This window comes from Vigna umbellata, chromosome 3 (genome assembly GCF_029865625.1).
Source record: "Vigna umbellata cultivar VRB3 chromosome 3, Vumbellata_1.0, whole genome shotgun sequence".
Lineage (NCBI taxonomy): Eukaryota > Viridiplantae > Streptophyta > Magnoliopsida > Fabales > Fabaceae > Vigna > Vigna umbellata.
Window position 1 is genome coordinate 27,876,671 of NC_142167.1, and position 15,257 is coordinate 27,891,927.

The 15,257-nt window shown below is 39.0% G+C and overlaps 1 protein-coding gene across 1 annotated transcript; it reads left to right on the forward strand.

The window, feature by feature from the left end:
* Nucleotides 1–5,956: 5,956 nt before the first annotated feature.
* LOC124847952 (beta-glucosidase 10-like) lies at nt 5,957–14,951 on the forward strand. Its single transcript, XM_047325546.2, has 8 exons — nt 5,957–6,619; nt 6,714–6,783; nt 6,909–6,964; nt 7,133–7,208; nt 7,382–7,453; nt 7,553–7,640; nt 7,765–8,020; nt 8,198–14,951. Exons 1-8 carry the CDS (start codon nt 6,458–6,460, stop codon nt 8,363–8,365), a joined length of 948 nt encoding a protein of 315 aa, XP_047181502.2. The 5' UTR covers nt 5,957–6,457; the 3' UTR covers nt 8,366–14,951.
* The last annotated feature ends 306 nt before the right edge of the window (nt 14,952–15,257 follow it).

The following is a 15,257-nucleotide window of genomic DNA, read 5'->3' on the forward strand; positions in this document are numbered from 1 at the left end:
AACCTTGTGCTCTATAAGTTCCTTGTAAGTTATCATGTGTATACATTTAATTTTAATATTTTTATATTATTAAAATGGGATGTTACAATGTATATATAAATTATTAATATATTATGTGTTTTGTATATTTTAAATTAATTTTTCATTTATTAAAATTTTTTAATATATTTTATTGGAATTTTGTATACTTTTAAATTTGATTTTTTTAATATATTTGTTTAGAAATCTTTAAATTTATAAGGGCCTGAAATTATATGGCAATTGGGCCTTATGTTGAGGCAGCCAGAGCCATAAGGCTAAGGGCACTATGACCTTAGTAAGGGACCTTTCAAAAATCTGAGTCCAGTTAGTCCACTTTCCATTCTCTCTCTAAAAGTTCAGCTCTTCTTTTTCTCTGCCATCTCTCTACAACCTCTCATCCTTCTCTCTTCAATCTCTTTACACTGAACCACTAGATTTTCGTTTAGGTGACGCCGAAACATCCGTCGCATAGAGAGCTTCGGAACCATCCGATCAATTTCGGATTCTAAGCCGGTAAGCCCCTTCATGCAAGCTCTTCTTTGTCCTTGAACTAGCACATGCATTCTTTGTAGTTGCATGTGGCTTGTGCTTTCATTTTCCTCCCATTTTCCACTCAGTCCAAGCTCTAAGAGTTGTTTCCATCACTATTTCGGTGGTTGTAGGGCACTGTTCAGGTTCTCGCTGTGAAGGGCACTGTTAGGGCATTCTAGTGGACTGTACTGCTCAACTCCAAGGTAAGGGGAGCTAGGTTTTCTTAAATTTTATTGTTATGAAATGTGAAAATGTGTTGATCTTTATGTAACCATGTTGCTTTAGTGAAAATTATGTTTTTGAGATTTGTTGTATGAAATGAACCGTATGGAAATTTGTGATTGTGAACTTGGTTGGGCTGAGGTGGTATTTTGAGAATTTGATATGTGATGTATGTATTCTGTTGAAGGGGTGATCAAGTGGAAGGTAAGGTAGGTAGGCATTGTTTTGAGTAAACTGTTAGTGTTTTGGGACACTTGAGGGGAAGTGAGGTAGTGATTTTGGGAAGTAGGGATTTTGTGCACATTTGGGCTTTTGGGACGTCCTAGGCAAGTCAATTGTGACTTGTTAGGATCATAAAACTGGACTAGAACATGTGAGAAGTGTTCAAATTGAAATTGGGTCCTTAAGTATAAAAATTGATGTTTTAAAAGATAAAACTTGATCTTAATCACCTTAGATTAGTAATAGGGAGGGTTAGGATCATCTAGACAGGTGCAATTTAGCTAAATACACAAATTAGAAGTCTTAGAAGTTGGCCAAGAGGCCTAGAAATGGTGAGGGCTGGTGTGAGTGTGTGATTCTGCAGAATTCGCGTTTTGCAGATGACGTAGAGTCGCTATGCGAGCTGTCTCGCATAGCGAGACCCTATAGAGGATGCTCACTGTCTGGGTAATTCGCTGTGCGAACTGGTGCATTGTGCAAATTACTAGAGGGTGTTACTCTCTGTTTGTGGATTCGGCGAATCTTGTCGCTATGCGACTGGTGGTGGTCTGGGACCACTGCCCATTTAATTCGAAGGGCGAGTGGGGCGCATAGCAAGAGCTTTAGGGGGGTTGGTCTCTGTCTAGACTCTCGCATAGCGACCTGGGTGCGCTATGTGAGAGGTTTGAAGTCTGATGCATGCTGCGAGTTAATTCGACATGTGAATTAAGGGGTGCACTGTGCGAGATCCTCTAGTCTCGCCTTGCGAATAAGATGCGCTGTGCGAACCCTTTTAGTCCAGTCTTTTTGCTCTCTTTTTAGTTGAACCAAGTGTGTGAGGTGTTTGCAATGCATAGTATGATGTGATTATATTAAAAGTATGTGAGTATGTGAAACATGTTTGGTGATTGAAAGTATATGGTTGTATTAGTATGGTTGATGGACGTAATTCCATGAATCACAAAGGGAGGTCACACAGTGGTGCCCTATAGTGTTGGACATAATTCCATGATCTTCAAGGAGAAGATTCATGGTGGTGCCTTAAGGTTTAGAATGATTTGCATGGTAGCTCAGTCTTGGGGGTTTTCTTGATGCTCTAATGGTCTTTCATTCTCAAGTAGAGAGGATTGATCCATGTGGTGAGGAGTAGCAGGAGGTCCTAGCCTTGGGTGCTTCCAGTATGTCCCAAGGTGAGTGATAACAAACTAACCTCGTGAGTGTGGTAGGGTGAGACCCATTGGCAACGACTTTGCAAAGCAGTAGAGGCCACCACGAGTGCATAACCCGCCATAGCTCAGCAATCATTCTAGTCCGGACGAGTCAAGTTTAAGTGCAACAAGTCATGTGTGTAGCGTAGCGTACCTGTCTTTACATTGCATGTTGCCTGTAACTACTATAACATGATTTATATATCTAGCTCACCCTTGTTTGTGTGTTTGTGTTTGTTTGGGTATGCTTTTCTCTTGCAATGATCATCCATTTGGATGTGAGCAGAGGCGGATGAGGTGCCTCTAGAGCAGGCTTTGGAGGAAGACAATGTTGTTGCTTAGTTTCATTAGGAATTTAAGTGTTTCCTTATCTTTCAAAACACTCTAGTATATTAAGTTTTAAATTCTTACTCAATTTGAAATGACTGTAAGCTTATCAACTTCATTTACAGTCTACTTTAACTGTCCTCTTTTATTTGAATGTGGACTTGCTATATTATATGCTTCTATATAATCTGGGATGTTATTGTTGTGTTTTTATTTTTTAAATAATTTTAAATTTAAATTTTATTTCATTTTCACATTGAGTTGTTTATATATTTTTGCATAAATTTAGATTTTTTGATTATTTCTTGTGTATCTTCAATTTTTAATATATTATGTATTTTGTATACTTTAAATTTGATTTTGTTGTAATATTTTTAATAATTTGTTTAAAATTTCTATATGTTTTGAAATTGATTTTTATATATTTTTTTAATAAAATAATAAAATTGTCATATATTAAAAATTAAATAAAAAATAAAATAAAATATTTTAAAAAAATAAGGCATCTTAATCGATTTTTGAAAATCAATAAGTTCTTCACCAAAAAGTCGACTAAGGATTTAACCGTTGTAAAAAATCGTTAAAATCATAATTGGTTTTTGAAATTTAGTTAAAGTTTGTTGATTTTCATAAATCGATTAAAGTTTTAACGATTTTTGAATATTTTTAAAATTTTTCAAAATTGGGTTAAATATGTTTTTCGTCTCTTAAGTATCACACGATTTTGGTTTTAGTCCATACTCAAAACTTTGATGGTTTTTAGTCCTCGTAGTTTTGAAACTCTTAGTATTAGTCTTTAAAAATGAATGACATTAAGTTTTAGTAGATGTGGCAAATGGCGAGGCGAGGTTTGATGCCAGCTGTCGTGCCACGTTGATTGTTTTATTTTCCAAGTTAAACTTAACTTCGTCCTCTACCGCGACGTAGAAGCTTCCTGTTTCTACCCTCCACGCCCTCCAGCAGCACCGTGGCCAAACTTCCCCTCCATGGTCTATGCACTATTGAACCTTCACCCTTTTTTGGCTCTTCTTCTGGCAGAATCAGATTCACGGGTACAATTCCCACTTTGCTCCGTCACAATGTATTGGCACGTGCTGAAGATAAAGCCAGGGACCCTACATCTTCTTCGTTTCAAACTCAACAAAGTCCACAGTCACAGGTTTAGGCTTCTTTTTTGTATGACTGAGTAACCAAGTTTCTAGCAGTACCCTTTTAGCCACTGTTTTTATAGTTTACGATATTGGATATCTCCGATGCTGGGGTGCATAATCTGGGTCAATGGTGCCTCACTTTTCCATCAAAGATCGAAATTTGCAGTAGATTGATTGAATATTCAATTCCAATAGTCTTTATTTAAATTAGTTTCTTTCATGTGATGACTATTTTTTATCAAGGAGATAACTTCACCACTGTAGTGTTTAATGGATTGACCAGTTCTTTCAAAAAGTATAAATAAAAATGGTGGTGGGTGAACTTAAAAGAGAAAGTAAATGTAAAATCAAACGGTTAATTTTGGTGATTCAGTCAGTTTACATATGCATCTGCACATTAGTTCTGTTACAAGGTTAGAGAAACTGCTTCTATATGTTAATAATGCTCACACTGCTTTCACTTAAAAAATGGTATCAGAACTTGACACCGGAATCTGGAAGTTGCGATCCCCTCTGTAAAAAATGGTATCAGAACTTGACCACAATTTTAGGAAGGTGCGATTTTTTATTTTTGGAGGAGGGGTAGGGGGTTCAAAAGGTGCATAATTTTAGTAAACTACAGAGGTGATTGGATCAAAAGGTGCAGACCCTTCCTGGCCACGGTGCTGCTGGTGGGCGTGGAGGGCGAGGGGCAGAAACGGGAAGCTTCTCGATCGCCGTAGAGCCGAAGTTAGGTTCAACTTGGAAAATGAAACAATCAACGTGGCACGACAGTTGGCATCAAACCTGGCCTCGCCGTTTGCCACATCTACTAAAACTTAACGCCGTTCATTTTTAAGGACTAATATTAAGAGTTTCAAAACTACGAGGACTAAAAACCATCAAAGTTTTGAGTAGGGACTAAAACCAAAATCGTGTGATACTTAAGGGACGAAAAACATATTTAACCCTTCAAAATTTGATAAAAACTGGTTCACTTTCGAAAGCTGATTAAAGTTTTAATTTTTTTTAAATCTATTAGTTTTTAACGAGAAAGCCAAAAGTTCTTAAAACCTGGTTAAAAGTTGTGTTTTGGAAGAAAGCTTTGTGTGAGAAAAACTTACATGAACACTATAACACTGGACACCACAACTAACTGAACGAATGGGTCACCCAACCAAGGAATCCCACCAAGGACCGCAACGAAATCCAACCAAGGACCATCTTCACATCATGAAAGGAGCAAGGACAAGAATAAAACAAATCAACGAAAAGGACGAGACACAGAAACAGAAAATGAATGAAGGAGGGAATGAAAGTGGAATAGGGCCAAAATTGAAATTTTAGAGGTTGAGAAATTAAAAGTAGAGAAGTGCAGGGAAAAGCACTATTGAAATATTTACATATGGTGGATTTGCCAAGTTTAAAATACTACTTCTAGTTTATAAAAATAGAAATCATGATTTCAATAACCATTTCATAGTTGAATCATTTTTTATTAAAAGCTTAGAATTTGTGAATCAATAATTAGTACTTGACTTGTCTTTCTCTCTTTTATTAAAGTTATAGGAATTTGTTTTGTTTATTCCACTTATTCCTTTTATAAATACATCATAACAAAAAAAAATTATTATTATAATTGTAAAAATACATTTAAATAATTTTTATAATTATATTATAGACAATTAATGTTGTCAGAATGGTTGTAACCCACGAATCAATCTGGTTCATTATGTTTTTGGGTCGGATTAAATTTTAAAAAAAATATAAATTTTTTATGAGAGCTAATTTTCAACCCGCTCATCCGGGTTAAACTCATAGTGAGTCAATTTAATTAAATTATTTATTATTGTGTTTCAATATTATTAGTTAGTATTTTTTTTTATTATATTGAAGATGTTAATAAAAAAGATATCTAAGAAAAATATTATAAATTTATTTATTTAAAATTTTAATATTATAAAAATGAGTGATATAAAAATTATTAATATTAAAACTTATTTATTTACGTCTTTTAAATTTGTATAATTTAACAGAGGTTTATTTATTTCAAATTTTCATAATTAAAGATGTAACCGACAAAACGACCGAAACATTAAATATTTTTTATATATTAGATATTGGGACATCACTTCTTGATTTAACGCTGTCTAATCCTCTACAACTTGTCTATTCATGGAAAAAAAGTTATGTAAATTCAAAATTATTTTTGCCTATTTTAGTAAAAAAAATTCAGAAAGTCCGTACAAGTTCTTTGATTCCTAGAAATGCTTGCACAGACTTCCCTTTCCAGTGATAGTCGCAAGGTCACCCAACTCCTCCTTTCCTCTCACCAAACTCACCGTTTTTATGCAGAAAGAGTGACTCTTTCACTCTCTCGCAAATGCTTTTAGTGGATATGAAAGTAGGGTTAAGGTTGCCTCTTTAACCTTCGCGGTCACAATGGATATCTCTCCTAAGCTTACCCTAAAGCGGCCTTAAAGTTCCCTTTCTTCAATAATCCATGAAAAATATCAACGTTACATCTGAAATTATAGCGACAGTTGAGTTTGTTTGTGTTTTTTATATACTTTTTTTCTTTAAAAGGAAAGAAAGTGTTTTGCTTTATATATATATATTTTCTTTTTTTCTGCAAGAAAATTTAAGCCGCATATTCACATACATAAAGATACAGCGGCAGATAGGTGTGGGCAGATATGGCTTCTGACAAACTCATAAGAACCAGAATAAATAAATAAAAAGACAATAAATAGACGCTGAATCACAAAAAAGCGGTGCCCTGGTCATTTGTGTTTCATAGTCAAAACATTGAAACAGATGACGCCATTAACAAGAAAAGCAGAGAGTATGAGGTTCATGTTGAAGGTTTTTGCAGTTGTAGAATTAGTGCTTCTGATAGTTCACCCTGGTGCTCATGCCTTTAGCAGAGACCAGTTCCCTCGTGACTTCGTGTTTGGTGCATCAACCTCGGCTTACCAGGTTCTTCTGTCTCCCTCCCTCTCTGTTTTTCACACTCTTCACTGTCCTACTTTTGTGATTCTTTGCTGAATTTGTGATTGGCGTTATGTGAAAGGTTGAAGGTGCAGCAAATGAAGATGGCAGGAAGCCAAGCATATGGGACACATTCTCTCATGCTGGAAATGGTACTACCCTCTACTCACTACTCTCATATCTACACTATGCTTCATTTCTTTTCACATATTAAATCTATTTTTAAGCTTTATTGCTATTATCTTTTTCACGAAATTTAATGCAAAGATTTTTTCAGGGAATTTGTATGCTGGTGATGGAGATGTTGCATGTGATCATTATCACAAATATAAGGTTAGTGACCCTGCTGTGTAAGCATATATATACAAAGAACTAAAAGAAATTGTTGTATATACACAAAAGATGCAGATCTTTTATGATCCACTTGCTTTAAATTCGTGTTCAACTAAAAAGACTTCATAGTTTGTTTTGAGTTAATATCCAGCTTTGATTTTCCTGCAGGAAGATGTTAAGCTCATGGCCGACATGGACATAGAAGGATACAGATTTTCCATATCATGGTCAAGGCTTATTCTAGGTGATCATCAAACTGTTGTCAGGGTACTCTTAAACTAATGTCTAAATTAAAATGTGAGAAACTAAGTCGTATTAGATACACGCACTTGGTTTAATTTGGGGGGAATCAGTCTCTCGAAAATCAAAACGTTATTATTTCCATGTTCTGACCATGTTGTTTTCATCTATTACCAGATGGAAGAGGACAAGTGAATCCCAAGGGGCTACAGTTTTACAACAACCTTATTGATGAATTGATCGGCGATGGTTCTTGTGAAGACTAGATTTTAAATTTGATTATCACGTAAGAGGTTGTTCCAAGTTATCTAGTAAATGTATTTTTGTTCTATGATTATCTTAATGTAGGAATAGAAGCACATGTTACATTACACCATTGGGACCTGCCACAAGCACTTGAGGATGAATATGGAGGATGGGTTAGTCGAAGAATTGTGTATGGTTCCCAAACTTGAAGTCTCTAGTCGTGTTACAGTCTTGTCCTAGATAGAGATTGTGCAAATTAAATCTGGCATGATATTGAGAAATGGTATACCATATTTATATATGTATGTTTGTAGGAAAGACTTCACAAAATACGCAGAAGTGTGCTTTAGAGAATTTGGAGACAGAGTTAAGTATTGGACTACTGTGAATGAGGCCAATATGAATATACTAATGGGCTATGATGTAGGATTGGCACCACCTCAGAGGTGTTCTTCTAACCTTATAATGAAGTGTTCCAGAGGAAATTCCTCAACGGAGCCATATTTGGCTGCCCATCATATGTTGTTAGCACATGCTTCAGCTGCTAGGGTATATAAGAAGAAATACCAGGTAAAAATTATATATCAAATGGCCATTCAAGCCACTCTACTATATCATTCGTTAGGCCTTATATTTGCATTTTAAACCATAATCAGGAAAGGATAGAAGGAAAGGTCATCATCATGATGATGTCTTTTGGAAATGGTGATAAGATTTTATTCAGTAAACAATTTATTTTGGCTGCAGGGCATGCGGCATGGCTCAATTGGGTTTAGTCACCTTGTTCCTGGTTTTCTCCCACAACCAAATTCTACTGAAGATTTAATGGCCGTTCAAAAGGTCCAAGACTTCTTCATTGGTAATTTTGTGGACGCTGCGGTGAAGAGATGGAGACGACGACGGAGGCAAGATTAGAAGCACGGTGGAGGGAATGAAGGCAGAGTCGACGGCGGTACATCGCGATTTACAACAAATTATGAAAATGCTGGAAAAACAGGAAAATCACGCGGAGAGTAATTCGGAGGATAGCTCCGTGAATGATAACCGTCACAGAGGGAATGAGGAGACCGGAGGCGGTGGAAGTGGCGAAAGAAGTGGAGCGCAAAAGCCTTGGAGGAAAAGGGTTGAGTTACCCACCTTTGACGGGGACGAGCCACTCATTTGGCTCAATCGGGAAGAAAGGTTTTTCGATATACAAAGGGTGACGAACGATGAAGAAAAGGTGGAGGTCGCCTACGTAAGCATGGAGGGCAGCGCGGCGTACTGGTTCACTTTCTGGAAAGAGAAAGCGAGAAACCGGACGTGGAACGGGTTGAAAGAAGCCATGATTAATCGCTTCGGTGGTGGATTCAGGGGGACCGTATTCGAGCGACTGGCTACTCTGCGTTAGGAAGGAACAGTCGAGGAATTCGTGCGTCAGTTTGAAGTCTTGATGGGGCAGACGACGGGGATTCCAGAGGAACAGGTGATGGGCTACTTCTTAGCCGGTTTACGGGAGGACGTGAAGGGTCAGGTGCAGATCCATAACCCATCGGCGTTGATGGAGGCGATGAGGATTGCGCGTGACGTAGAAGATGCGATGATGAAAGCACAGGGAAGCCAGGCCAATGGACTCAAGATGAACCCACTCGGTGCGTGATCAATGGGTATCGTGACGCGATTGGAATCGGCGAAACCAACGACGAACCCGTTTGGAAGAACCGATGGTGGAGGACCCGCGAGGAGAGAGGGAGCGACGGATAACACTGTAGCGAGGGGGAGCGTTGCGATTGGGGTGAAGGTCGAGGCCTAATGGTTCGAAACTTACCCTACCCCGAGTTTCTTAAGAGAAAGGAGGAGGGGCGTTGCTTCCGATGTGGTAGCCCATTTGCACCAGGCCATTGATGCGTTGAAAGGAGCCTACGAGTGTTATTGATGGCAGAGGACGAAGACGAAGGGGAAGAGGGCGAGGTAAACAGCGACCAGGAGGAAAAAGTTATGGAGTTATCCGCGTGCTCGGTAGAAGGCTGGACCAACCCAGGAACCTTGAAGTTGATGGGGAAAATTGGTGAACGGAGGGTGGTGGTGCTCATAGACAGCGGAGCAAGCCACAACTATATCAGTAAGAGGACCACGGAGGAGTTGTGCTTGTCGGTGATCGATACGGTACCATACGTAGTGAGTTTGGGTGACGGGTGTCGACAGATTACCCAAGGACGATGTGAAGGGGTGATTATCCGACTGGAGGGGGTGTATGTGGAGGAAGAGTTCCATGTTTTTGAGTTGGGGGACGTCGACGTTATTCTGGGGGTTGCATGGTTAGCTAAATTGGGCGAAGTTTGGACGAATTGGGGTAGCATGACAATGGAATATATGGTGGGGGATAAAAAGATCACAATCAAGGGTGATCCAGCCCTATCGCGCCAGCTGGTGAAAGTGAGATCTTTGTGGAAGCTGGGAGATAACGCTGAGTCAGGAGCATTAGTGTGGGGTTTAAGTGCAATAGAGACAGCTGAAGACGGTGAATGGGGAACAGATGTGACAGGGCAGCAGTGATAATGCTAAATTTTACCATTATTTAAGCATCATTTTAGTAGCAAAATCAACTCCTTTCTAACTTATAACTTGTTAAATCCTCTTCTTTTGTCTTGTTTTCTAAATAATTGTGTTTTGGGCTACTTTGATGTAATTTCATCTATAATCCCCTATTTTGTAGCTAATAATGTGCTTGGAAGGGTCTTTAATAATGTCTAAAGTTGAACCAACCACTAGAAGCAAGCAGATCTGCGGAAAAAGTGAAAATGATGCAGTGCTGAAAAGTCAGGCTCGGGCCCCCCTAGGTCAGCGGCGCCTAGCGCCACTTGCACAGAAGCCAGTTTCTACGTGCTGGTCGCGCCCGGGCGTGAGAAATGGGGCGCCCGGGCGTGACTTTCCAGAGAGTCTCGCGCCCGGGCGCGACTGAGAGGGCGCCGGGCGCGACTTTTTTTGATGTGTCAGATCCAGCTTATTTAACCCTAAAATGCGAAGGGGTTTGGGTCTTTGGTTCGTTGGAGGCGCGATTTCACTGAGAGGAGAGCTTGGAGGGCTGCTAGGGTTCGTGGGAACACTCCCTTCTTCCTCTTGGGTTCTTCATCTTCTTCCATGGCCATTTTGTAAGCTTAAAGGCTCTCCATGGGAATGGAGAGCCAAACCCATCTTGTTGGGATTAGTTGTAGCCTTTGAATTCTTGTGTAATTGTTGAATGATTTGATTATATATATGCCTTTTCTATCAATTGCTAGTATTCTTGTTTCCGATCTTAAAGCTTGCATGTAATGGAGACGTTCATGACTTGATTTTGGGGTTTTATGGATTATGGGGACGTAAGATGAAACCTTGAACTGAAATAGGAGTCCTTGTGGGTCATTGATTCTAAGGATGGAAGATGATTCACATGTTGTCTTAGATCCTAGTTCTTAATGCGGGTTTTGCTTGTTAGATTGTCCAAGGGATTGGAGTTTGATAAGGAAAACCTAGGCTCTTTCACCTAAGGGATTAGGGCCAGAGTGTTTTAGTGGATTGACTTTAGTAAATTGATAGAGAGGAGATGAAATTGGTTATACACAAGAGTGCATTGGTGAAAACTAACCTTAGCAATGTCCTTTCACACCATTTCTAGTCTTTCCATTTCCAAGTGCCTTCAATACCAAAGTCCAACCTTGTAATTACTTGTTAATTTATGTTTCTGCACTTGTTTTGTAAATTGATGTTATGTTCTTGAGTCTACATGAGTTGTTAATCGCACAATTCTCTAGTATTACGAGTCTCTTGGGAAAACGATACTCGGTCTTACCGGTTTATTACTTGAACGATTCGGTACGCTTGCCGAAATCGAGCCCAACAAGTTTTTGGACTAACAAGTTTTTGGCGCCGTTGCCGGGGACTCGTGTCAATACTAGACTTTTGTGAGGTTTCTAACTTATGTAGACTTGATTTTGTATATAGAACTAACTCTTTCATTGTAAATAGATTTTCACTTTTATTTGGGCTAATTTGTGGCTTTAGCCTAGTTGTGTCTAAGTGTATGCAGGGAGATGTTATATAAGGAGGTCCGCAGCCTCAAAAGCATCATGAAGACCCTGAGCTTGAAGGAATTATAGGACACAAGGAGACAACTATGTTGAGCATCACAAGCTGTCCGAACTTCTTCCTTTGAAGATGCTCCAAATGCTAAGTGAAAGATGAAGAAAGGGAGAAGGAAAAGAGAAAGACTAGTCACCACCACCCTTTGATGAGAGACAAGGAGCTCAAGCCTAGCAAGCCAAAGTTGATCAAGAGGATTGAGTATTTAAAGATGTCAAGGTAGTGGAAGGGCTAAAAAGAAGAATTCAAGCTATGAGAGTTGATTTGGTGGCTAGAAAGTGGTTCAAGAAGAGTTGGTGGAAGGAGCACACCAACATCAACATTTGCGCTTCAATGAGTAATCCGTCAAGCTAATGACGTTAAACAAGCGCTTTTGGGAGGCAACCCAGTTTTCTTACTTTTTTTTTTAGTGTTTGTGTGATTTTTGTGTCATTTGCATTATTGGTTTATGTTTTGCATGTTTGTGTAGTTTTGCATTGTTGTCATTTTTGAGTTGTGATGTTATTTTTATGGTTTGTATAAGTGTATTAGGTTAGTTTTAGCTTGTTTGGTGTGTGAGTGCATTGAATGAAGGTCTAGAACCAAAAATCACATAGTGAGTGGCCAATTTCGCAGAAATCTGCATTATGCAGAAAACTAATATGGCGCCCAGGCCCCCCCTGCTGAGGGGCGCCCAGCGCGAGCTGCATCAGGGCCATCCTGCACCCAACTGACTGAGTGGCGCCCAGCGCCCCCTGCTGAGGGGCGCCCAGCGCGAGCTGCACCAGGGGCGCCCAACACCAAAAATTCTGGTTCTGCACTTTTGTTTTTCTTGATTTATGATGAGTTTCCCATTCTTTTGCACTCTTTCACACACTCCTTTTGTTGTGTTTTTAAACCTTTTTGTGTTGTGGTACCTTTGGGAAGCTTAATTTTAAGACTTCCCTCTATGTTTATGTACTTTTGTCTTTGTTTGTTTTGGCTTTCATTGTCTTGTTTCTTTGCTTTCTTTTGTGCATTTCTTTTAGTGTGTTTTTGGACCTTTCTCTTCAATTGACTATGAGATACTAATTTTACTTTGAGCTTTCTTGTTACAGGATAAGATCTTCCTTAGGAATTAAAGAGTTCAACACCACCATTTGGGAACCTTTGAGGCATGCGTGAGTTGAGCAACCTTATGACTTGAAGATTTTGCTGCTCGTGTAGCATGGCCTAGGGGCCAGGCCCCCACTGATGGGGGAGGTGGAGCAGTTGCGGAGTATAAGCTATTGCTGGAGGAAGATGTTTCAGATGGAAGTGAAGCTAGTGTTCTACAGTTGTGAAGTTGCAAAGAGTCCACCTAATTCGGTTTTTCAGCTTTAATTTCTAGTTCTGATTTACTTTCAGTTTTTGTGTTTTTGATTTCTTTTTGACTTGCCTTGTGGATAGTTCTTGTGCAATTGGTCTGGTGATTAGAGTGAATCATATGTTAAGCTTGAATTGAATGCAAATCTCTTGTGCTTGCTCTTTATCCATGAGAATTGTTTTGAAAATCTGATTGAGATTATGTGGTTGAGCTTGTTGAACAGAGATTGTGGTTGCTTGTATATGTTTAGATAGATGCTTGGTTTTAATTGTGATCAATATTCTTGGCATGATGTTTATCAAATTCTGGAACCCTGAGTAAACCTGTGAGATGTTGTGCCTCAGAGTTTATTGTTGAATGTTATTACTTTGGAATCACAATTGATTTTGCCTAAGTTTCTCTATTTGAACTAGTTACTTGCATGTTACAAATGATCAAGGTCATCTTGTTCTTCCACCTCTTCTACATTTTGAGCCTAAAAGCCAATGCTAAACCTTTGAACCTTAAAAAGAAAACTTTCTCATTCCCGAAACCTTAAGCTTATTGAAAAACCCTTAACCTCCTTACCTTGAGTAGAGATGAACATATATGTTAGAATGAGGAGAATGGTTTAAGTTTGGGGGAGTTCTTGTCAAAAGGGGAGCATTGAGAAAACAATAAGTTGAGTTAAAAAGAAAGAAAAAGAAGAAAGAAGAAGAAAAACAAAAACATGAATTCAATGAAAAAGAGTTGGGAAATAGGTTGAGAAGTGGGTTATTCAATTTTGGAGTAAAAGAGATACTATGCTATATCATGAATTAAATTGTTTGGTCTCTTATCTCAAGGTGCTTTGTTGTCCAGAAAAACCAATTTTTCTTCTTAGTCCAGCCACAATACAAGCTTCAAAAGGTCCTTGTGATGTAACTTGCTTGTTAATGTGTTTGATATTGTTGAAACGAAAGGCAAAGTTGATTTGTGTAACACTGTAATAGTTGAGAGATAGACACACATCCTTATACACCATTGTGCTTGAGTGAAACACTTTCCTTGGTGAGGATTGGTTCCATGCACTCATTGAAAACAACTTGCCATGTTTGTTGATCTATCATTTGCATCTATCTTGTGACTTTTAATTTGTGAGCACCATGGTTGAAGTTTAGCTTGCTAAGGCCATATTCTCTCTTGAATGTAATTTCTAAGTTGAGCAAGCATGATTGATTTTGTTTATTTGATTGAAAGTGTGCTTAAAGTTGCTAGACCATTGGACTGAATTGTTTGCTAGGTGAAGTACTTTTGCTTGAGGACAAGCAAAGTTGTAAGTTTGGGGGTATTTGATAATGCTAAATTTTACCATTATTTAAGCATCATTTTAGTAGCAAAATCAACTCCTTTCTAACTTATAACTTGTTAAATCCTCTTCTTTTGTCTTGTTTTCTAAATAATTGTGTTTTGGGCTACTTTGATGTAATTTCATCTATAATCCCCTATTTAGTAACTAATAATGTGCTTGGAAGGGTCTTTAATAATGTCTAAAGCTAAACCAACCACTAGAAGCAAGCAGATCTGCGGAAAAAGTGAAAATGATGCAGTGCTGAAAAGTCAGGCTCGGGCCCCCCTGGGTCAGGGGCGCCCAGCACCACTTGCACAGAAGCCAGTTTTTGCGTGCTGGTCGCGCCCGGGCGTGAGAAATGGGGCGCCCGGGCGTGAGAAATGGGGCGCCCGGGCGTGACTTTCCAGAGAGTCTCGCGCCCGGGCGCGACTGAGAGGGCGCCGGGCGCGACTTTTGCTGATGTGTCAGATCCAGCTTATTTAACCCTAAAATGCGAAGGGGTTTGGGTCTTTGGTTCGTTGGAGGCGCGATTTCACTGAGAGGAGAGCTTGGAGTGCTGCTAGGGTTCGTGGGAACACTCCCTTCTTCCTCTTGGGTTCTTCATCTTCTTCCATGGCCATTTTGTAAGCTTAAAGGCTCTCCATGGGAATGGGGAGCCAAACCCATCTTGTTGGGATTAGTTGTAGCCTTTGAATTCTTGTGTAATTGTTGAATGATTTGATTATATATATGCCTTTTCTATCAATTGCTAGTATTCTTGTTTCCGATCTTAAAGCTTGCATGTAATGGGGACGTTCATGACTTGATTTTGGGGTTTTATGGATTATGGGGACGTAAGATGAAACCTTGAACTGAAATAGGAGTCCTTGTGGGTCATTGATTCTAAGGATGGAAGATGATTCACATGTTGTCTTAGATCCTAGTTCTTAATGCGGGTTTTGCTTGTTAGATTGTCCAAGGGATTGGAGTTTGATAAGGAAAACCTAGGCTCTTTCACCTAAGGGATTAGGGCTAGAGTGTTTTAGTGGATTGACTTTAGTAAATTGATAAAGAGGAGATGAAATTGGTTATAC